At 47.0% G+C, this 25,236-nt stretch overlaps 1 protein-coding gene across 3 annotated transcripts in view; it reads right to left on the reverse strand.

Annotated features, from left to right (window-relative positions):
- The window catches only part of LOC136441647 (ras-specific guanine nucleotide-releasing factor RalGPS2-like), a 68,869-nt gene that overhangs the window by 7,358 nt on the left and 36,275 nt on the right, over positions 1-25,236 (reverse strand). For all 3 annotated transcript variants that reach the window (XM_066438063.1, XM_066438062.1, XM_066438064.1), the window contains exons 9-15: positions 20,079-20,210; positions 19,512-19,605; positions 9,084-9,148; positions 8,336-8,435; positions 7,364-7,459; positions 5,918-5,953; positions 1,606-1,715 (exon numbers count right to left, since the gene is read on the reverse strand). In XM_066438063.1, coding sequence (XP_066294160.1) covers positions 1,606-1,715; positions 5,918-5,953; positions 7,364-7,459; positions 8,336-8,435; positions 9,084-9,148; positions 19,512-19,605; positions 20,079-20,210 — 633 coding nt within the window. The remainder of the gene's footprint in view (positions 1-1,605; positions 1,716-5,917; positions 5,954-7,363; positions 7,460-8,335; positions 8,436-9,083; positions 9,149-19,511; positions 19,606-20,078; positions 20,211-25,236) is intronic.

Here is a 25,236-nt window from a genome sequence, read left to right on the forward strand (position 1 = left end):
GGGTGAGCGGTACAGGGGAGGGGGGCAGGGTTACGGGGGGGTGAGCGGTACAGGGGATGGGGGCAGAGTTACGGGGGGTGAGCGGTACAGGGGAGGGGGGCAGAGTTACGGGGGGTGAGCGGTACAGGGGAGGGGGGCAGAGTTATGGGGGGTGAGCGGTACAGGGGATGGGGGCAGAGTTACGGGGGGTGAGCGGTACAGGGGAGGGGGGCAGAGTTACGGGGGGTGAGCGGTACAGGGGAGGGGGGCAGAGTTATGGGGGGTGAGCGGTACAGGGGAGGGGGGCAGAGTTATGGGGGTGAGCGGTACAGGGGAGGGGGGCAGAGTTACGGGGGGTGAGCGGTACAGGGGAGGGGGGCAGAGTTACGGGGGGTGAGCGGTATAGGGGAGGGGGGCAGAGTTACGGGGGGTGAGCGGTACAGGGGAGGGGGGGCAGAGTTACGGGGGGTGAGCGGTACAGGAGTATAGCAAGTCAATGGTCTCCGTTCAACAGAGGAGCCAGCACTAGATATGAGCAAGTAACAGAACAATGGATCTTGCAGCAGGTACATGCAGCACACTAAGGTCTCAGCTTTTAAAAACAATTATATTATTCTGCTTCATATCTATCGTACACTAAATACTACAGACTTTATGATATAGAAAGCCAACGCAAAGACAAGCAAGGAAACAGAGGGGATGTAAGACTGAGTGTTCTGAAACATGAGAAGACGATGAACTAGGCTGTAACACTCTGGACACTACAGACAGGAGAACCGACCTGAACGATGCACAAGGGCAGGATACATAAGACAAGGAAAACAACTTTTTCATAATCGTAACAGCCAGAATGTCATCTGTAACTCCTCAGCTACTAGTACCTTACACATGGCCTGGATGGATTACTTCTTGGTCAGGCAAACATCACTGACATTGCGTAATCCTTAATTAGAACCCATATTGTTGTCCTGTGGTTTACATAGCGGGTAAAGCTACTTACAGCACTGAAGATTGCTACATGTACATGCAGGCTACTTACAGCACTGAAGATTGTTACATGTACATGCAGGCTACTTACAGCACTGAAGATTGTTACATGTACATGCAAGCTACTTACAGCACTGAAGATTGTTACATGTACATGCAGGCCCTTAGCAATGGTCAGTACTGAGATGAGACTGTCATGACAGTCATGCCACATTAATGCCGACTGTGATTGCTTAGAAGTTTTAGTAGATGTCAGTAACAGAACAGTAGAGCTCAGAAAGTGTAACAGTAGCATGTCAGTAATCACCAGTAGCATGTCAGTAATCCCCAGTAGTATGTCAGTAATCACCAGTAGCATGTCAGTAATCCCCAGTAGTATGTCAGTAATCACCAGTAGCATGTCAGTACTGTCAGTAAGAGATCAGTAATAAGTGCTGATAGGAAACCTTAGAGGTTGTCAGAAATCCACTGGAGTGACAGTAAAGCTGATTTACTGAAATGTTGCTGAAATACGACTGTCAGTAATAGTCCCATCTCAGCACTGATAGTTTTCTAATGGGGGTTGGGGCGGTGGTGGGAACAGAAACACAGTCATGGGACCGAGGGTCGCCAGGGTCGCACGGGTCGCACGGAACTCACCGAGCGAGATGCCGTTTACGGAACCCTCCATGGACGCCACCGGAGACTCCTCCAGAACACTGTCGTCAAGGAGATGGCGCGACCCATTGGCACCGGCGGGGGGAGGCGGGCTGGTAAGGAAAAAAACAACAGATTACTGATTCATAATGACTGATAAAGACTAGTCTAAATTCTAAACTTGAATACTTTCAAATTGTATCCAATGAATCTCAATGTTCACTATCATAACATTGACAAGGAATCATGTTATTGTACACACAGGGCTCGAAATTCATATTTGGGAATAGGTGCACTGGTGCACCCAACTAAAAAAATTGGGTGCACAGAAAGAATTTCGGGTGCACCAGATAAAATAAAGTTGAATGTTCTTCAGAACATAATTACAAAGTTTAACGCTGCTGCCTTTCTTAAGAACTTCAATCTGTAATTCTATAGCTAACTTCAAAATTTCAAACAAATAATACATTAGATAAAGTACAGCAAAAAGTTATCATGCTGTTTTTTATACTTACATTTCAAGAATATTCTGTATACTAGTGTACGATAGTACCTTATAGGCTACAAAAATATATAGGTGCACCAGTGCACCCACAGTCAAAAATTAGTTGCACAGCTCCAATTTTGGGTGCACTGGGTGCACATGCACCCACTTTTTCGAGCCCTGACACAATTTGGGGTTTGCGGCTAATACGGTGACCCCAGTTGCAGATTGTAACGGTTACCTGTTTCTTTTTAAATACGTGTGCGTAATCAAGTCTGTATGAGTTGCTTATTTCTTTAGTTTATGTGAAGTTTGCAGTTTGACCAATCTTTGTGAAGCCTGCTTATCGAACCCAAAAACTACTTCTTGGGTGGCAATCTTTACCTGATATACGCTAAAGTGTGAACAGGCCCTAATGCCCAACTGTAGCAGGGAGCCTCAGCTAGTTTAATCCTGAACAGGCCCTAATGCCCAACTGTAGCAGGGAGCCTTAGCTAGTTTAATCCTGTCCCACTGTAATGATGCTGGTTGTATGATTAGAAACACACAGGACCGATGGCAGCACTGTAGGCCTAGGGTATCCCCCCATGCAGACCCTCCCCAACTGTTAATGGACTGTTTGTGTCTGCAACAAACACACAGGACTGTAGGCCTGGGGTAACCCCCCATGCAGACCCTCCCCAACTGTTAATGGTGCTGTTTGTGTCTGCAACAAACACACAGGACTGATATGGCAGCACTGTGGGCCTGGGGTAACCCCCCATGCAGACCCTCCCCAACTGTTAATGGTGCTGTTTGTGTCTGCAACAAACACACAGGACTGTAGGCCGGGGGGGTAACCCCCCATGCAGACCCTCCCCAACTGTTAATGGTGCTGTTTGTGTCTGCAACAAACACACAGGACTGTAGGGCTGGGGTATCCCCCCATGCAGACCCTCCCCAACTGTTAATGGTGCTGTTTGTGTCTGCAACAAACACACAGGACTGTAGGCCTGGGGTAACCCCCCATGCAGACCCTCCCCAACTGTTAATGGTGCTGTTTGTGTCTGCAACAAACACACAGGACTGTAGGCCTGGGGTAACCCCCCCATGCAGACCCTCCCCAACTGTTAATGGTGCTGTTTGTGTCTGCAACAAACACACAGGACTGTAGGGCTGGGGTATCCCCCCATGCAGACCCTCCCCAACTGTAAATGGTGCTGTTTGTGTCTGCAACAAACACAGGACTGATATAGCAGCACTGTGGGTCTGGGGTGACCCCCCATGCAGACCCTCGCCCAACTGTTAATTGACTGTTTGTATGACCACAAACACACAGCAGTACCTGATATAGCAGCACGGCTGTACTTTTAGCAGGGAGTCTGGTTGAATGGCTGATCGTGCCCTACTGCTAATGGGCTGGGTGTGTGGCTAACCCAAACACAGGACAAACACTGGGACACTTATAGCACCACTTAGATGGGGGGGGGGGGTATGATTTCAGTCTGTAGTGAAGAACACTTACATATAAACATACAATATATATTAAGTACTATTTAATGCTGAAGAGTTGGTTTTTCGAATGGTAGCAGGAAAGTTATTTTGAATATCGAGTTTCCTTAGTGCCCTTACATATATATAGAACTGTTACAGTAGTAAGTTTATAATGTACCAGCCATATACTTTGTACCTTGTACAATTGTTGGTGACTGTGAATAAAACACTTGGTTGTGTACAAAGAATTTTGCTCTCCTTCTGTGTAACGTTACATGCGACTTGCCTATTTTCCTTCCTTCCCTCCCACAGCATCCCTTCAAGGCCGTCCTTTTGTAACAGTTACATCCCGCAGAGAAGCAGAATGAATCCCTAGTATTTTATTCTATAGCTGCAGTGCAATGTGAACCAGTCAGAACTGACCTAAAGTGATAGACCGCCACTGAAATGTTGGTGTGAATAAAACACTACATTGTAGGTTGTGTAGAAAGAATTCTGCTTTCCTTCTGTATACATGCGGCTTACTTATTTTCCTTCCTTCCCTCTCACACCATCCCTTCAAGGCAGCCCTATTGTAACAGTTACATCCCGGAGTGAAGGAAAAGGAATCCTGGCTCAGGGCAGACTTACACTCAGCCTTTGTCATGCAGGCTGACCTCAGGGCACGGCTCGACAATACAGGCCAAAAGGTCAAGTTATTTTTAAATGTAACCCTCTCCTTAAGAAAGCGGAAAGGTTCTTATTGTGTCTCCTTGGCGGCTGCTTAGACACCGCTGTCTGGAATCCATCTTAAACTCATTAAGGACACACTGAGGGGGACGGTTGGACTCGCAGGGTTCCAGCAAACTAAAACTCAGTAAAACAATGTTCAGTTCTCAAGCAAAGTTGAACTGTAACCTAATTGACATAAAAATTGGACTTATCCAAATTTTTGACTGTCCAACTCCAGGCTTTGTCGATTCTAAACGTAGTTCAACTGCGATTCAGAATGTTTCCTACCAACACAGATAAACTTTCTGGTAAAATGTTGTATTGTACGTAAGTTTGAAAGCTCAGAAACTGAGGATCGACTCTGTTGACTCTGTGCTGGTGCGTCCTTTAGAGGAATTCTGACACAACGTGGTTGCCGGGCGGGGCTGTTGTCAGGGGTGACTTACGATGTTTGCTCAGACAGCTGATAATCTGGATCAGAGCTGATTGTGGGACGTCGGAACCCTGGTTAGGACGGGTTTCAGGCACAGCGAGTATAGAGCAGGACGTCGGGACCCTGGTCAGGACGAGATACCGGCACACGGAGGCGGGACCCTGGTTAGGACAGGATACCGGCACACGGAGGCGGGACGGGTTTCAGGCACACCAGGAGTCGGCTGCCATGTAGGAGGTCCAACTCTCTACTGGTACGTGGTTTTCCTATGGTTTCATACATTACTGTCTTTTACTGCTCATCGAGAAGGGGTGACCCGGGGGGTTGGCCAAAAACGCGAGCCGTGGCAAAGATGCATTGCACGACCACTAGCTACTTTAGAAAGCATCATGCTTCACCTGCTTTATCTCTTTTTGTAATTCTCATTGCACTTAATACTTTACTTAAGAAACATTCAAGAAACTGGCAAAACCCATGCTCCAGCACTCCTAGGTTGTGGCTGTCAGAAGTTATAATCACTGCCTTAAGTTTCTTCCTTCTCCAACTAGAGTGTTTGTCTTCATGTAGATTAAAACATGACAATTGGACTGTTTTCCTGACCGGAACCTTCACTGAGAGTCAACACCACAGCACAGGACCTGTGTTTACAGTTCACTCAATGTATGGATAAAGTTAAAGTGGTCCCATGCATCGAAGATGCGTAGGGGGGCGCCCATCTGCCATTCAAAGCCCTTGGGCCACACAAGTGCAAGTCACTACAGCAGGGGGCTGGTCCGCTGGTAATGATGTGTGTGTTTAACTTCCATACTCTTCCCCAAATGCTGAGTGCTAAGCAGAGAAAGAAGTATGTACCATTTTTAGAGTCTTTGGTATGACCCGGCCGGGGTTCGAACTCACGACCTACCGTGTGCAAGGCGAACACTCTACCAATTAGGCCATTGCACCGGTATTGTGCAATGTATGGATGGATGAATGAAAATCCTTTATTGTACCTTGAAGTTTATGCCCTTACAAGTTACTGTAACTGTAACAGGTCATTGTGATAAAGCAGTTCTAAATAATATAACTGAGTACAATCACAGTGATATAGGAAAACAATCTTACCACATTCTACAAATAGTACAATTATTATAACTAAATGTACACGTCCTGTATAATATGTATAGCTTACTAGAATTTCCCTATCATTGATCAGTGTAATGTGTGTTTCTCACCTGCTTGCCTCTGCCTGGACTGTATGGCACAGGAAACTGCAGGTAGACAGAGGGTTATAAATGGTCAGTCGGACAGGACATAGATCTGCTGTGCTGAGGCTGTCTCAGACTCTGTGTGTGGCTCAGTGGCTATAGGGGGACTCCTGGAGAATTATAAATGGCCAGTCTGACATGACATAGATCTTCTGAGCTGAGTGTGTGTCAAACTCTGTATGTGGCGTGCACAGGCTGTATAGGACAAGGCTCAGCCAGGACCCTGGCTTGTAGGGTCAGTATCTGGGTTGTGGTCCATATAGGACATGAACATTGCCAAGCTGAAAGTCCTGTGCTTTTACTCTTATAGACAAGGTTCTGGGCTGCTGTGCTCACGTGTGTCAGACCCTGGTCTGTGGCTCGTGCAGTAGGGAAACTCCTGCCTCCTACAAAACGCTGGTCTGTACTGCTACTGGTAAGGGTTGCAGTCCATAAGCGGGGACATGCCAAGCTGCCAGGCCCATTCAAGGCCTGGCAACACAAACAACTCCTGCAGGAGACCTGCCAACTTTGGTGAGAGACCCGACATGATATTCTGAAGCACACAACCCGTGTCGTAAACCTTCCGAGTAAACAGGAGTTCAGGGCCGTTAGAGATGCCCGCAGCTGAGTTCCCTAAATGAGCCCATTGGCCCTGGAGTGTGACCAGGTCCGGGATGAGGGATGTTTTCCCCCCGAGCCGAGAAGCGCCGTCAGGAATGTGCCGGCCGGGCGCTAAGTGGTGCCCAACACTATTTGTGAAACAGCCTTGTCCAGACCGCAGTTCGCTGTTTACTCTTACTCAAGGCGTGGGGGGTGGGGGGGTTACGAAGGTTTGCTGACCTCTAACTGGCTCTCACTGACCTCCAACTAGCCTCCGACCTTTAACTGACCTGGACTGATCTCTGACCTGAACATGACCCTCAATTTCTACCCTCTTAAGAAAGCCGACAGTGTATGGTACAATTACATCATCATGTACATAATTATGTAACTTGGATTGTTCTTTAATTTGGTAAAAATGAGACAGATAACTTGGCAGCAGAACCAATCCAAGCAAACTTTTACTGGTTACCTAGCAACAGAACCAAAAGGAAACACCGGTTGCCTAGCGACAGAACAGACCACGCACAAACACTTGTTGCACAGCAGCAGAACAGAAGCATCACCCACACTGGTTGCTTAGCAACTGAACAGAACCAACACTAAAACTTTGCCAAGGAACTGAACAGAACTAACACCAACACTAGTTGCCTAGCAACAGCACAGCACAAACATTGGTTGCTAAGCGACACAGCAGACCACCACCAACGCTGCGGCTGCTCCTACTTACCTCTTGGGAGAGACCGAGGTCTGGCTGCAGGGGACAGAGAGGGAAAGTTTACACCTGTCTGAAAGGGAAAGTTTACACCTGCATGTCCACCTGTGTCTTACCTAAGATCACCTGAACCGGACCGACTGGTTGCATTTAGAGACGGTTGCCATGGTAACCAGTGATCTGGTGTCAGTTTACGTCGTTCCTGTTTCCTCCTAGACATGAGGAGTTTAACCAGAGAGAGTCGTTAGTGAGGCCAGCTGGACATGTGTCCTGATATGGAGAAACTGTGCTGTGGATGCATGTTGGACTGAGTCTACTAGGGTGATCATTACAATATTCAGTACAGGAGAGTGTTTGACTGAGTATAGTCTGTAATGTTGAGGACAGGAGAGTGTTTTTCCTGCTGGGCACCAAGCCTAGTGGTGCGGATCGGTCCGGCCGGACCGGTTCCGGACTTGTAAAACGTTTAGGTTCAACTTCAAGTCCAAAAAAACCTAAACGTCTGGAAACAAGTCCGGACTTGAAAAAAAAATTCTCTCACTCATACACTCCTTTTTGTTTTGAACCATCTTAAACCTTCCTTAAATCGTGAAATTTGCACTAGAAAAATATTAAAACATTGCTGTTTTTGTGTTTATAACTGAACTTTTGTGTTAATTACTGACTGTATATAATTCCGTACATATAGTTTTCAAATTACGTGTAAAATATCTGCCAATATGCAATTTTACATGTAACACGAAAAAATATTCCAAAATTATTGTTCAGGTCCGGACTTTCAAGTCCGGACCTGAACCTAAACCTCTGGACTCGAGTCCGAACCTAAACCTAAACTCGGCTTTAGATCCACACCACTAACCAAGCCTGTACTGTGAAGTATACTAACAGCCTGAGGGTACATGATACTGTATAAGACAGGACAGCGAATGTTTCCTTACTTTGTGCCGAGACTGCGGCTCTTGCGATGCGCGGGGTTAGGGTTATTACTTTTATACACTTGGTGTGGAGACTGAAGTGTAGTATATGCTGTCACAGTGGTACATGATCATAACTGCTTATTAAGACAGGACAGTAAATGTTTTCCTTACTTTGTGCCGAGACTGCGGCTCTTGCGGTGCGAGGGGACGAATCGCGGCGCGGAGGTCGGGGTGCTCGGGATGGAAGCCTTCTTTGTCAGCGGCGGTTTCACTGGGCGGGAAACGGGAAAGGGCGCAACGTCAACACGACAACATCCCCAGGCGTACTCAACACGTATCATCAGTCGTTACTTTGTTTCGTTGATGAAGGTTTAAGACATCCATGTGATAAGATATGCCAAATAACAGTTACTTATAAGCAGCTGGATAGAGTTTCAGTTGTTTCAAAAATTTCTGAATTTATCTTCACCACATTAACATATCAATCAGAGTTTAGGTTTAAAACCAGGTTACTTCTGACCAGTTCTTCCCTTCAGTCACCCCTAAATGAGAGCGGATGCTGTCTGAAACGCCCGTTTCCAAATTTTATCCAGTTGCCTGTCAGGAATATCTGCCATCTAGTGTTTGTTTGTATCTTCAGCAGTCTTCCTACAGTCATAGATTATCTGCACCAAGTCTTATAACCACAAAAGGTCACACCGCAGCTGAGCACATCACAGTCACTATCTGCCTGCAGTATGCTCAGCAGCAGATAGGTGGCGCTGCCGAAGTGTGACTGCTGAAGTGATAACCAGTTGGCCTGACAGGTGTGCTCCTGACTAAGAACCCGCCCAGCTGACAAACTAAGAACCCGTCCAGCTGACAAACTAAGAACCCGCCCAGCTGACAAACTAAGAACCCGCCCAGCTGACAAACCCACCTGATGAGTCGTCCTTAACCACTCTCTGCAGCCTGCTGTTGCCCGGCTCGATCTTCAGGGACAACCTGAAACACAGAATAACTTATCTTAGCAACCTGAAACACAGAATAACAAAGCTTAGCAACCTGAAACACAGAATAACAAACGTATCTCAGCAACCTGCAACACAGAATAACATACCTTAGCAACCTGAAACACAGAATAACATATTTTAGCAACCTGAAGTACAAAATACACAAATGTAGCAATGTCAGCAACATGAAATATAGAATAACAAACCTCAGCAACTTGAAATTCACAATTACAGCACTCCTAGTAACCTGGCATACACAATAAAAGAAATATCTTAGCAACCTGAAATGTAGAATAATACTGTAAACAACCTGGCACACAGAACATGATATCTTAGCAACCTGAAATGTAGAATAATACTCTTAGCAACCTGGCATACAGAGCACGACCCTTCAGAAACTGCGACCAGTCAGAACAACGTATCTTAGCAACCTGTGATACAGAGCACGACCTGTGAGAAACCTGGGAAGCTGATGACAGACTTGATGAGTTGACTTGGACAGGAGGGGGAGGGGGGCATCCGTCACTTGAACTTCCCCGGTTTGCCGGATTTTCTCATCAGTAAGATTAGAGTGCCCTGTTTGGCAGAAGGCCACGGTGGGGGAAGCTTTGCTGGCTTCCGTTGTTGGCGGCCTGGCTTTTTGTTCCTACAAATCCAGTCTTGGCTCCGCACCAGGGCAGGAAACGGGGTTCTGTTACGTTTGATCACCGACTTGCTCCTGGCAGCCACGACTCCATTCAGACGAGGGGAAAGGTTTCGTTGGCTCCTATCTGGCTCCTAGCTGACTTAAAATGTCTTTGTTGTTCAGGCGGGAAAACAGTTTGGCTCAGCACCAGGGTTTAGAGGGGATGCGTGTGACAGGTAGGGCCAGTGGTTGGTGAGTATTTGGTCCCGACAAAACGGCCGTTTGGCCTCCAACCAGAGTTTTAGAAGTTTTGTTGGCTTCTGTTGCCGGCCTGTTGTTGGTCGTCTCTGTTGTTCTGGACCAGGTTTAGCAATTAAAAGGTTTTGTCACGTTTGATCGCAGGCTTGTTGCATGCAACACGCTGCTACTATGTTGTCCCTATAAGAAGACTGTTTGGCTTTAGACCAGGTTTAGGAAAGGTTTTGTTAAGTTTGATCGCAGACTTGGCGGAGACTATATTGTCCCTACAAGGCAGCCGTTTGGCTCCAGACCAGAGTTCTAGAAAGGTTGTGCGACGTTTGATCACCGGAGTGTTGCTTGCAAGTCGCAGCGTCTATGTTGTCCCCACGGGAAGGCTGCTTGGCTCCGGACCAGTCTTAGGAATGAAGTACCAGCCTGTTACTTCTGATGGTGACTTCTTGTTGGCGTCGACTATTTTGTTTCTACAAGAAGACTGTTTGGCTGAGAATCAGAGTTTCAGAAAGGATTTTGTTCTGACAGTAGGACGTGGCTGGTGAGTATTCCCACGTGTCTGACTCCACACCTGACCCTCTGTGCCACTGTTGTTACCCTGGGTGTGTCCACGCCACACACCTGACAGTAGCTGTTGTACATAGGGTGTGTCTGACTCCACACCATACACCAACTCCATGGGTTTGCCAAATATGCAGATGACTGAAATATCACGTCCACGTCAACCTGAGTTTGAGAGAGCTGTAGAAGGTAAACTAATCAAAATGTAGTCGGAGAATGAAGTCAGAGTCCTTTTCTATACCAGTTACTCGCTGGACTTCCCAAGTACACTTTCTTTGTGAGAAGAGCTAACTTTAGCACCTCAGGGTTAGCTAAGGAAGTCAGAATGGATAGTGCAATGCTTTATCCTGTCTGTATAACAGTTACTGGAGCTCTTTGTGAGTAGAATTAACATTGACAATAAACTAGCCCAATGGAATGCAGGGTAGAGTAAGGAAGTCAGAACTACAGCTGTATAGTGCAGTTATCCTGACTGTATCACTGGAGTTATTTGAGACGAAAACTAACACTGACAATAAGATGATAAACTAAACCAAACGTGTTCAGGGTAAAGTATAAAGGTAGACAGAATAGAATAAGTGTAGTGCTTTATCCTGTTATTTACTGGACCTACCGAAGACACAGCTTCTTTGTGAAGTGAGCGTTGAGAAGAACTTTCCCGAGGGTGTTTAAGGTTAACTATCATCCCAGCTGCTGATGGTATAGTCTGAGTGAATGGGGGAAGTTTTAAAGTTTTACCCTTTTGATACCAGCTACTCCCTGGACTTGCTGGAAACACGGCTTCTTTGTGAGCGAAAAAGATGCCTGAAGGTGTTCTGGGATGTTTACGTCAATCACACCAAGCACACACTGCCTCACTGTGTTCTAAAAGTCAAACCTCAACTATAGGGACGTAGTTTAACCCAGGGGGACCAGTCTGGGCCGAAGTTTGGCCAAAGGGTTTGTAAAACTAACAAGTCCAGAAGGACAAGTGTGGGTTTGTGAGGACAAGTGTCATCTTTGAAACTTGATTTAGTTTGTTCAGGTACAGGTACAGGTATTACCGTCTACGTACATAAGGCACAGCCCTTGTCGTCAGGGGTCCCCCTGGAGGTACGAACACATCATTAGGCAGTATGCAGCTAGCCGGGATATCAGTCATAAGTGAAATTTCTCCAGTATCATAACTACATGTAGTATGTATACTGTGTGCAGGCACAGAAGGTAAATAAAAAAAATGTTTTATTATGTACAGTATTATTATATGCAGGTACGGAACAGAACCAGTTACATGCAGACCCATGTATGGCTTCAGTATAGAGCAGCTAAAAGTGACAGGCAAATTATTGGCTATCACTGTGACAATGTTATCAAGTGTCACACTGTCAGAAGTATGACACAGAATGGTGCGAGATGACACTCAACACAGACACATCTATCTGTATTGTGTCTGCTGAGTGCGGCAGCTATGAGCCTCGGGCCTCCTGGATATCATGTTACACTGTTACTAGTGTCACTAAGATCACAGGGAGAGAACTACTACATGTATGTGCAGGTACAATCACAGGTTGCAAGCTGCACATTTATCCTGTCTAATCTGTAATTAAGGCTGCTCCTTGCCACACAAGACCTAGGGATGGTCTGAGGAGATTTGGCTCCTCTGATCAAAGAAAGCTGTAGATCTGTGAAGTCACAGGCCAAAACAACGCAATTCTGCCGTTCTGGAAAAAAATTGACACAGGATAAAAAGCTTGGTGGTTAGTTAGTTTCTCGGAGAGAGTCAGCGGCCAGGATCAATTAAGACGTGTGACTGACAAATGGGACGGTCCAGTGAGGGTATGCATGGGCTTTTTCTAATGCCTAGGCGGCCTTTTTCATTTCCCGTAATTTGTAGTGAGTCAACCGAATTTTGCGTAATCGCCTTCCTTGCTTTTAGCGTAATACGTATAGGGGGTTCTTCTGAATTCAGTGTAAAGCGTTGTCACCCCCCCCCCCATGCAAACCCTCTTTAGAGGCTTCACAGCGGAGATTTACACGACCTTCAATATGAACCCAGGCCCCCAGCAGGGGTCGTGTTCTAATGTTGACTTAATGATGAGTTTAGGGAAGATCTGAGGCGTTCGGCAGACATTATCTCCCCTGGAAGGTCAAACCTTACAGGCACATGGCTCCTCAGGGCCCACCGCCTTAAGAACCTCCTCAAGCGTGCGTCTTAATTACAACTTAAGTAATTGCTCAATGATGACTTAATTGAGGAGGTCAGGCGAGGTGAGGTTGACTTTGTATCGGCTGTCCCCATTGGACAATGGGCCAGAGCTTCAATAACAGAGCTGCTGATTGGTGGGGAGGTTTAGAACAACAGGACTTGAAAAGACAGAGTCTGCGGCGAAGGCTGGATGTCGGATGAGGTTTGGAACAAACGTGAGGAACTTTCTTCAGCTGGAGGGTTCCGCACTTTAATCTGGTCCATAACTCAAGCCTTCAACTCACAGCTAAGGTAGGTGCATGCAGGGCTCACTTATATGTCTATTCACAGTCAAAAAATCTAATTCCAAGACAGTGTAAGACTACGATGAGAGGAAGAAATGTTGTTTCTTGGGTTTGTCTGATCTAGCCAGTGCGTCCATCAATTCTGTATGTCTTATAATATACATTGCCCTGAATCAGAAACATTCTCAGACTGACAATTTCTGTTTATTCTCCAAGGTTCTCATGATATCTAAATATAATCTATGGACCGTCAAAATTTCCTGAATACCTTAAGTTACAAGACCTAACGCTTTGCCTAGTGGGCCTTCCGATAACAGACAGCATGGTTGATCTTTATGTACTAGATTCGAGTCTGAAGCGACGATTGTCTTCTTCTGTCCCTGGTGACGTTATGGCTGCTTCCCAATGTCAGACAGATTAAGTCCTCAGGTGAGGTGAGGATAATGGTAAGAGATACCGACTGTGCATGGCCACAAGGTCCCAGACTACACACCAGGGCATGACTGTATCCAGCCTGAAGTCTCTTTCCATCACACTCATTGTTTGGGAGCCCAAGAAGTGGTTGATTCTTGTTATCAAATCATTCTGCAGTAATAATATAAGTTTGAGAAAATACACTTTCATCAATTTCATGTCGTCAGGTTCAATTTTTTTCTCAGGGATGGGGTGAATTTTTCCCTCCTTCCCAACAAGCAAATTTCTATCCTGGGACGGAGGGACGGGTCCGGATAGAGACAGCCTACTACACAAGACTGTGGGGTTGATATCCCTGTGTTAACCTTTAGCACACTGAAACAGCTAACAATTCTCTATGAGTTACAGGGTTAGGCAGCAGGGAGAAGGGTCCAGGTAACAGATTCTGGGTGTGTTTTTTGCAAAGTCTGTCTCCACCAGTGCGGCAGCCATGGTGAACGTTTGAACCTTTCATTAGGACCACCACATCACCGGAGTCTGGCCGTGACCTTTGTCTAAGCTCAACCGGCCTCACCTTTACCTGCCAGGTATTTATGACACAGGTGTGTACAAAACATGTTCCTGCCCTGCTGCCAGGTGTAGAACTTGTAATTACCTGTCCAGCTGTGATCTCACCTGTACATGTACCTGCCAGGTGTGTACAAAACATGTACCTGCACAACCATAAGGTGTAGAACAGGTAATGACATGTCCAGGTGTGAAACCTAACATTACCTGTAGCACAGGTACAACTACTGTACACCTGGCCTCGGGGTCGTCATGGCGATACCTGCATGCAGGTAGATTTGTCAAAGCTGCCAGGTTTGTTCAGACGTAACATTTCTGCCCCAGAAATCGCGATTGTTCGGAGCTTCAGCCTTGGAACGGGGAAAGGCCGAGGTTCGGTGATTAGACAAATAAACAGGTGTTTGGGTCTGGACAAAAGGTGTTCTCAGGTGAGACAGGTAACATACCTGCAGGGCGAGATCTTATCGCTCCGGATCTGATACTTTAACAGCTCAAGTGGCTCCTTAGATCTTATCTGGCAGTCAGAAGGAAGTCATTGTGGGACTGTAAGAGCTGCAGGCTCTGGGGTGGACGGACGGAGTTCACGTGCCCTTCATGGTGTCATGTTATCAACTTAAAGTTGGGGTGACTGGTGGGCACACCTTGATACACCTGGTTACACCTTGGTCACCTCAGGGGAAAGCTTGGCAACACAGTCGGCCTCCTTATACAGGTATCCCCCCTCCCCCCTTATATACAGGTATCCCCCCTCCCCCTTATATACAGGTATCCCTTCCCCCCTCCCTCAGTGCTGGACCATGGTGTTCCTGTCAGGTCCTGTGTAGGTGCCGCCAGTCCTGTACACTGGGTGGGCTGAAAGGTACACCTGCTGCTACACCAACCACACACACACACTAACACTCATACACCGTACTGGGGGGTATCCCGTCCGACATGACTTGTATACATACATGTACAACTAGACCCCCAACCACATGTGCACACAACCCTGTACACTCAGGTAAACTGTCAGGTAAACTGTACAGGTGTACTATACAGGTGTGGTCTGGTGTACAGGTGTTTTCTGCTATTCTGGCCTCCAGGCCTGTTTTGTGGCTGGTGTTTCCCCACCGCCAGTGTTACCTGTACATTGTACATCTAAGTAAACTGTACAGGTGTACTGTACAGGTGTGGTCTGGTGTACAGGTGTTTTCTGCTATTCTGGCCTCCTGGCCTGTTTTGTGGCTGGTGTTTCCCCACCGCCGCACCAACAAAAGGCGCCCCAGCATGCGGTAATGTAAGCTGTGGCCAGACAAAGGCCCGTGCTTGGGGAAAAACACATCAGAGCGCAGGGAGCAGGGATCCCTTACTGCTGCTCACAGCCACACAGGTCTTAGGTCTTACACACACAGACAGCTTACAGCCACACAGGTCTGAGGTCTTACACACACAGACAGCTTACAACTGTTCACAAACACCTGGACAACACCTGCATGCCACAGGTGCGATAACTCACCTGGGCAGCACCTTCCACTACAGGTGAGCTATGTGAAGTTAATATCAAGAACATGTTTTGTAAATCCGAGGACCTATGTTCGGATCAGGTTTAGGTCTTTGGTAACTTTACCCATTAGGCAAGGCATGTTGGTTATGTTGTATTGTCTAGCTTGAAATCCCACACAAGTGTTACATTTTGTTGTAAGATATGAAACTCAATATACATCATCATGGCTTTGGCATTCCTTAGAGCTCCTCCCAACTTCCCACATTTTCCCCAGGCATGTTGAAAGAGTGATGTCTTTCTGCGCAGAAAGAGTTTTTTTTTAAAGAATACCCTTCTAAGCAATTCTAGAGAATATTAATTTTGAGCTCAAAAGAATTGCTGCCAAGCTCTTCTAAGGAGCGTGCAGTCTTCCTTGCATGAGGAAACTTGCATCTGAAGGAGGTGGTCTCCTTGTATATTTACGTGTTCTGATGTGAGCTCCCCCCCCCCCCCCCCCCCCCCCCTCAGTCCAGCCATACTCCTCGGATCAGTCGTTGGCTTTGTTTAGAAAGACTTTTCTTTAGGATGAAGGTGATACCTGGAAAGACTTGACGTGTAAACCTTTCTTTAAGATAAAGGCTATATCCTTGAGTATTTAGCATCTCAAGTTTCTTTCAAGATAAGCAAGTTCAAGTCTTAATGGAGACGTCTTAAACCTGTCAGACTTTCCAGTAAACAGTCTTCTGTTGGGCCCAGCCTTCAGGAGACAGCTGATAACAGTCCTCGGGAGACACTGGCAGGCAGGGTGTCTCTAGTGAGGGGGGGGGGGTCTTATGGTTCTGTGTTTAAAGGTGTCTCTAGTGAGGGGGGTCTTATGGTTCTGTGTTTAAGAAGAGCCAAGGTCCGAGAGAAGCATCTGTGCTTATTAAGAAACTGAGAAGAGCCCCATGCTTAATGAAGTGTCTGTGCTTAAGATGGTTCTGTGTTTAAAAAGAGCCAAGGTCCAAAAGAAGCATCATCAATGTGCAGCTTAAGATGTGTCTGTATTCATGAAGAGCCCATTTAGGCTTTAAGAAAGATCCATGCTTATTGGTTTTGTGTAAGAAAAGCCCAGGTTCGAAAGAAGCATCTGTGCATGCTTAAGATGGTTCCGTGTTAAAGAAATGAAGTTTTGTGCTTAAGATGATTCTGTGTTTAAGAAGGGTACCCAGTGTGAAGAGTCTGTGTCTTAAGTAGCCTCCTTGTCATAAATGAAAGTCATTCTCCTTTTAACAGCTACCTTTGGCCCAGACCTAATATCCTGTTCCCTACAACCAATATTAATAAAAATCCACAACGTAACGCAGAAATGCAGGTAATATAACACAACCCATATCAGGTATCAAGGTGCCTTACAGGAGGTTGGTGTTATCACATGACTTCAACTAATATTAATCATATCACTTTCAGCACAAACTTACACCCTTGAGCTCATAAGGCAGGTCGGGAGCTGGCCAGGTTAGTTTAACAAATCCCGGAGTTTTGGCAGCGCTCGTTGTGTAAATCCCATGGCTTATATCAGCGCAGAGGGTGTCAGCTGTGAATTCTACAAATCCCGCCGGCTTTACCAAGCAGAGGCGATGGTTTCCATTCTGACTGGGAGAGTTTGTTCAGAGTCTGTAAACCCCTCAGATTCCTGCGGCTTGTTGTACAAATCCCACCGATTTCCACCTTCACCCATGGACTCTTATTGCCTAAACCTGGCAGTTCTACAAACCCCACTGGTTTCATGGGGACATTTTTTGTCTTAAGAGTTAAGTTAATGTTCTGTTTGTTGGACAAATCCAGACGATTTCCACCTACACCCAGACACTTTTGTTGGCTAACCCTGGAGAAATGGCTGTGTGTTCTACAAACCCCACAGGTTTTATGAGAGGATGTTCATTTTTGTTTGTTCTGTAAACTCCTCAGATCAACCTGCCTGTTGTACAAATCCCTACGATTTCCACCTACATCCAGACACTTTTGTTGGTTAAACCTGCCGATATGGATGCTTTAACTATAATCACCACATGACGGCACAAAAAACAACAATTTCCGGGCGTTTCCAGGCCTGACAAAGGCCCAGGCTGTGCTAACAGCTGCTGGTGGGCTCAGACCCTTCTATGGAACATGACCTTGGGAGGCAAGGTCACCGCTTCTATTCTTTCACAGATTCTGAAGTAATCGTCAATTTCCGATCAGACATTCAGACTGTTCTTTTCCAGCGAGGTTTTCCTAAGTTCAGTTCCAAAAATATAAGATTGTCCCAAAAAAGCAGAATTTTGCATCAGGGCATGGCTCAACCTTGACTGGTATTTAGCATGAACGACCTTGAGTTATAGAAGGACCCTGCAGAGGTCGTATTGTGGTTTGGTTGGGTCTGTAACATCTCAGCTCGATTTACTCAGTATTTATTATTCTGCCATTAACATGACAGGAGTGGAGAGACACCACGGGCAAGTCTGAGCTCAGCACTTCAGAATTTATAGTCAAGGTGGGGGGGGGGAGGTTCTTGGTACTGAATCTTAGGAACTTATTGAAGAGCATGTTGAATTTTCTTTCTGCTAAAAAAATTTCAACTGCGCAGACTGAGGTAGATTTCTCACTTTGTCTCACTTTAAAAATTCTGAGAGGTATTGTGCATGGATTTCCTCCTATGAAGTACATCAAATGAATTCAACTTGGTACCTAAAATTTCCTGCCATCTGCGAAAACTGACAGGTCACAGCTTTGCTGCAGTAGGAAATGATGTCTGGGCTGAAATCCTGTAGATCTAGTACGTACACTCATGAGGGCAGGGCTTGAGCTGGAACATGTAGTCATGGACTCATGAGGGCAGGGCTTGAGCTGGAACATGTAGTCATGGACTTATGAGGGCAGGGCTTGAGTTGGTACATGTAGTCATGGACTTATGAGGGCAGGGCTTGAGCTGGAACATGTAGTCATGGACTCATGAGGGCAGGGCTTGAGTTGGTACATGTAGTCATGGACTCATGAGGGCAGGGCTTGAGCTGGAACATGTAGTCATGGACTTATGAGGGCAGGGCTTGAGTTGGTACATGTAGTCATGGACTTATGAGGGCAGGGCTTGAGCTGGAACATGTAGTCATGGACTCATGAGGGCAGGGCTTGAGCTGGAACATGTAGTCATGGACTCATGAGGGCAGGGCTTGAGTTGGTACATGTAGTCATGGACTTATGAGGGCAGGGCTTGAGCTGGAACATGTAGTCATGGACTCATGAGGGCAGGGCTTGAGTTGGTACATGTAGTCATGGACTTATGAGGGCAGGGCTTGAGCTGGAACATGTAGTCATGGACTTATGAGGGCAGGGCTTGAGCTGGAACATGTAGTCATGGACTCATGAGGGCAGGGCTTGAGCTAGAACATGTAGTCATGGACTCATGAGGGCAGGGCTTGAGTTGGTACATGTAGTCATGGACTTATGAGGGCAGGGCTTGAGCTGGAACATGTAGTCATGGACTTATGAGGGCAGGGCTTGAGCTGGAACATGTAGTCATGGACTCATGAGGGCAGGGCTTGAGCTGGAACATGTAGTCATGGACTCATGAGGGCAGGGCTTGAGCTGGAACATGTAGTCATGGACTCATGAGGGCAGGGCTTGAGCTGGAACATGTAGTCATGGACTCATGAGGGCAGGGCTTGAGTTGGTACATGTAGTCATGGACTCATGAGGGCTGGGCTTGAGTTGTGGATCAGAGCCGGATATTTCTGCTTGGTGTCTGGATCAAAACATCACTGGGCTGTGGCAGAGTCTCAAAACATTCATGAAAAAAAGCGAAAGTGGGAGTTGACCTTACTTGTAGCTGTCTAGAGAAAGTAAAAAGTGAAAGCTGCTTACTTGTAGTTGTCTAGAGAAAGTAAAAAGTGAAAGCTGCTTACTTGTAGTTGTCTAGAGAAAGTAAAAAGTGAAAGTTGCTTACTTGTAGTTGTCTTGAGAAAGTAAAAAGTGAAAGCTGCTTACTTGTAGTTGTCGTCCTCCACAAACTTCTCGAGCTCCTCGATGTAGTGCACGGAGCGCAGGTAGTTCTGCACATGACCCAGCACCGGCAGGTGGTCTGGGGAGGGATAATCAATCAATCAATCAATCAATCATTAATCTGGGTTAGGGAGGAGGTAACCATGGAAACGTATTGTAGCTGGAGAGGATGGGTTAGGGAGGAGGTAACCATGGAAACGTATTGTAGCTGGAGATGGTGGGTTTAGGGAGGAGGTAACCATGGAAACGTACTGTACTCGGAGATGGAGGGCTAGGGAGGAGGTAACCATGGTAACGTACCATAGCTGGACTGCTGGTACTCGGAGATGGAGGGTTAGGGAGGAGGTAACCATGGTTATGTACCGTAGCTGGACTGCTGGTACTCGGAGATGGAGGGTTAGGGAGGAGGTAACCATAGTTACGTACCGTAGCTGGACTGCTGGTACTCGGAGATGGAGGGATAGGGAGGAGGTAACCATGGTAACGTACCGTAGCTGGACTGCTGGTACTCGGAGATGGAGGGATAGGGAGGAGGTAACCATGGTAACGTACCGTAGCTGGACTGCTGGTACTCGGAGATGGAGCGGCAGATGTTGTTCATCTTGGTTCTCCTCTGCTCGCTCTCGAGCCCGCCGGAGTGGGGGTGCGCCGCGTTGATGTAGGTCAGGTCCGTCAGGTACATCCCTGTAAACAACAAACAATAAACATGAGTGTCTTAGGTCCGTCAGGTACATCCCTGTAAACAACAAACAATAAACATGAGTGTCTTAGGTCCGTCAGGTACATCCCTGTAAACAACAAACAAACAAACAAATGTGTGTGCCATGCTGGCAGCTGCAGTGTGTGTGCTCGCTGGGCGGCCAGGCAGCTCGGGTTAAAAGGGTTAAAACCTGGGGTTGGGAGCCTGAGGGTTAACATCTCCCATGTACACGTGCCCCACAGTCCAGCCATGCTGGCAGCTACAGTGTGTCTGCTCGCTAGGCGGCAGGCAGCTCGGGTTAAAAGGGTTAAAACCTGGGGTTGGGAGCCTGAGGGTTAACATCTCCCATGTACACGTGCCCCACAGTCCAGCCATGCTGGCATCTGTAGTGTGTCTGCTCGCTGGGCGGCAGGCAGCTCGGGTTAAAAGGGTTAAAACCTGGGGTTGGAGGTTAACATCTCTCCATTGAAGGATGAAGTCTATCCACACTAGGAAAAAATCAACACCAGATTGTGGGAAGAACCGTGGTAAAAGGTCAAGGTAATGGAAGGCCCACAGCTTTCCTCAGGCCCAGTCTCCAACCAAAGTCAGGGACCCATTTTTACACTTGGGTGGAGTGAGGAAAGCCGTTACTAAGGGCACAACATCGTTGACATGTCAGGATTTGAACCCGAGACCTCTGGGTTCCGGGCCAAACACCCTATATATAAATGTTGCCAACACGACGGCACACAGGAAGAACGGACACACCCTCAGACCTGCGCTCACCCTGCCGTATACGACCAGCAACAACACAAAAGCTAAAACCTCTCCCTGAGGACAGTTGGTATCTCCAGTTAAAAGGGCCAAAACTTTGAGGTAGAGGTCTGGAACCAACAGGGTGGAAACAGCACCAAACTGCATGAAGAACCACAACAAAACCGTGTGACTGTGTCCCGTGCTGACCCTGCCTTGTCTGACCATCAACAATTTAAGAAAGTAGCTGTAACTGTCAGAAACTGATTCGGACCATTTTGGGGACTGCAAGGATATTGGATAGTGCAGGATCATCAGGTCTGTCAAACTTTTCCGACTTCTGGTTAATCTCTGGATATTAGCCATCCCCCTTGAAATACTGCTGGAATGCACCTCATTCCATTTACAACCAGACCTTCCAAGTTTCAGCATTATCATTGTTGATAAACGTGCTGTATATAAAGTTCTAATCACTGAACTCTTCCGTTGACTGCTTCTAACTCAGACAGTGATGTAGTGGTGGTCTCTCATATACATGTAAACAGGCCTTATTTTGTCCTTGTAAATGCCTGGTATAAAATGTATAATACCGCCTTGTGGGGTAAGACACCCGGTTTGTACAGGAGAGTACAAGCTGCATATTCTGTCAGATTCCATTGGTCCACTCACACCAGGAAGGACCCCTATGGCTATATACTCTTTTCAATATAAGTGTGGTGGATTCTTTTTCGTGCTCGAGTTGTGGCCCTCCTCAAACATGCAACCTCCATTTAACATTCTATCCGAGGGACGTCCCTAACCGAAGCTAGGTACTCATTTTCACCTGAATGAAGTGAGGAAATTTGTGTTAAGTGCCTTTCCCAAGGGCACAACATCAACAGGACAAGTCAGGGGACCCAGGATTCGAACCCAGGACCTCCGGGTTCTGGACCAAACCCCACCACGACGCGGCCTGATGCATGGCTGTATAACAGACTCTTCCCTTCAGTCGGTACATTCACCACAACCATAAATAAATGCGCCTGTCACAGAAACCATCAAACATGAGGTTTTCTCAATTTTCTTGACAGAAAAATAAACACAACTCTCCGGTTAGAACAGCAGAAGTTTGTCTGTCAGCAGGTCCCTGGTCCCCAGGTCCGACATAGCACCACACCCTGGGTACTCTCTGTACTCAGGAATCTACTGATGTACCACATTTGTGGAAGGAGTGACATGACAGGTGACTATCACCTTTTCAAGATGTCAACCCAGAGACCACACTGTATTAGGCTTAATTCTGACTCACACAGGGAGGGACCCCTGCCCCTATCAATAAGTGTGGTGGGTTCTTTGACACACTCGAGGTGTGACTCTCCTTAAACATGGAACCACTAGTACATACTAATTTTCGCCTGAGTCGAGTGGGGAAATATGACATGTAGCTTTACAACCCTGCGACTGTAAGGATAATCATTCTACCCTGCAGGTTCATAACATAGTCAGATATCAGTTCAGGACTGGTACATATAAGATGGGTACTGCAGCTGTATGGATGGAACACATGGGATGGGTACCGGTAGTACAGATATCGGTTCAGGTACATACATGTATAATATAAGATGGGTAGTGCAGATAAACGTACTGTGCAAATGGGATGGGTAGTACAGATATCGGTTCATGTACATATGGGATGGGTAGTGCTGACGAATGTATGGGAGGTCCTGTTGGTGGTTTTCCTGTCCACAGTTCCTCAAGTTTACACACAGCAGTTCAGGCACATCTGAGCCGGCAGAAGTACAGCTGGAGTGTTGGAGGCTGTGAGGATGGCTTCACGGTCCACCAGTCTATAGCTTTGAAGTCTGGACACTGAGGTAGTCTTCTATTGGTGGGGTCATGTTGGCGTAACGGCAGGGTGTTTGGCCTCAAACCCAGAGGTCCTGGGTTTGAATCCTGTCAAGTCACTGACCTTGTGCCCTTAAGAAAGGCACTTAACACAGGGTTCCTCACTCCACCCAGGTGTAAAAATGGGTACCTGACTCTGGTTGGGGAGGTAAAGCTGGTGAAAGGAGAGAGTTCCCTATAGTGGATAATATGACCCATTACCCACAGCCCCTACAGCCAAGGCTTATAGCACAGTCACATTTGCAGTATGTGCTGTATGGGGGGTCGTGTTGGCGGGGTCATGGTTCACAGGTCGGCGGGTACCGTCCCCATTAGTTCAGGTCCATGTTGTTTGTGTGAGGAGACACAGTTTGCGTGTCCAGTCATAGTTGGTGGTTAAAAGCCAACTTCTACAGATCTACAGATCTTACTCAGTGTCCCTAACGAAAGGCAGTGGATGCTGCCTGAAACGTCAGACCGTTTCCAAAACCTATCCAGTCCCTTGAGTAACTGTAACCTTGCGTATCTTATTACCTGGATGTCCAACCTTCATCGATGATAGTGTACACATCATGTAACATGTGTTGTACATGGGGGGTCGTGTTGATGGGGTCATGGTTCACAGGTCAGCGGGTTTGCTACCCTCAAAGCGGCCGCCTCAGTTTTACTCCCACGTCCGTCATCGAAACTGCATTACTGCTAGAAGCCAGGCTTCAATATCATGGTAGGATTCATCTAAATGTACATGTACATGTATACACAAACAGCCCAGCCAGGCTTCACCATTCCTCTATACACAAACACCAAAGCTATGCTCCACTCTCAGTCTGCATAGCTGGCATACTGGGGATAGCAACTCAGGTGTGAGCCTGTACCGGAACTGCAGGCACCAACACAGGAACACATGTCCTGATCTGTCCTGGTCAGGGGTGTTCAACACGAACCAGGCTTCAATATGGCAGGACTCTCCTATACACAAACACCTCAGCCATGCTCCACTCTCAGTCTGCATAGCTGGCATACTGGGGATAGCAACTCAGGTGTGAGCCTGTACCGGAACTGCAGGCACCAACACAGGAACACATGTCCTGATCTGTCCTGGTCAGGGGTGTTCAACACGAACCAGGCTTCAATATGGCAGGACTCTCCTATACACAAACACCTCAGCCATGCTCCACTCTCAGTCTGCATAGCTGGCATACTGGGGATACAGCTCAGGTGTGAGCCTGTACCGGAACTGCAGGCACCAACACAGGAACACATGTCCTGATCTGTCCTGGTCAGGGGTGTTCAACACGAACCAGGCTTCAATATGGCAGGACTCTCCTATACACAAACACCTCAGCCATGCTCCACTCTCAGTCTGCATAGCTGGCATACTGGGGATACAGCTCAGGTGTGAGCCTGTACCGGACCTGGCCCAAAACACAGGGCCGGATATCTGTTCACTGTACCAGACATCCATCCATCACTCGCTGGGCTGAGACAGGGAGTGTGGTCGGGATATAAGGCCAGCACGTGTGACATCAGGTGTATGAGGCAAACATAAGGACAGCTCTCACAGACTTATGATGAATGTAACCGACAGAAGTCACTCACTGGCCATGGGCTGGGGCAAGAACTGTGGTCAGGATATATACAATTATGGTCCTCAGAGCACATGTAATGTAGTCATAATTATGTACAGTAACATAGGGACCCATGTGCCTTCACTAGTCTACAGGCCCCACAGCATCACCATGAATGCATGACAGCTAGAGGAGTGACAGGCCAGGACAGATGCCACTTGTAGAACACTGACAGGACCTGGTAAAGGAGCACAGCTGGTCTTCTGTTAACCTGTGACAACTGACATGCCCAGTGTACATGTTCTACTACCATATAAAACACACAGGACAGCGTTGCCTACATGTGCGGCTCTGATAGCTTAGGTCAATCATGTTACTGGCAACAGGTGGTTATCAGGAATGAGGTTATCATGATACGATACCTTCACCAAGAAGGTTATGTTTTTGGTAGTGGTGTGTTTGTATGTGTTTGGATGAACGGCATAACTGAGGAAGGCCTGGGTGGATTGTCTTCAATGATAGTTGGTATGTGGGTACGTAGGTCTGATGAGACCTCGTCATGATTAGATTTGGGCCTCCCAGAAGAGAAGCATGTTGACATTTTGTTAAACAACAATGTTCTATCTGATCATGAGAGCTCCTCCTAGGCATTATAAGTGCAGTTGGCTTTGATTTGCACATATTACAATTATTGTATCTTAAACAGTCAGCAGCAGAGTAGACTGCATGTGCAACAGTTTCAAATAAATCACGTTGGCCCAACCATGCATGCACTCTGGTTCTATAAAACACCTGGATTACAGCCTATAGCTTAAGCTTGGCAAGTGTGCAAAGTAAAGGGCCT

This window comes from Branchiostoma lanceolatum, chromosome 9 (genome assembly GCF_035083965.1).
Source record: "Branchiostoma lanceolatum isolate klBraLanc5 chromosome 9, klBraLanc5.hap2, whole genome shotgun sequence".
Classification (NCBI taxonomy): domain Eukaryota; kingdom Metazoa; phylum Chordata; class Leptocardii; order Amphioxiformes; family Branchiostomatidae; genus Branchiostoma; species Branchiostoma lanceolatum.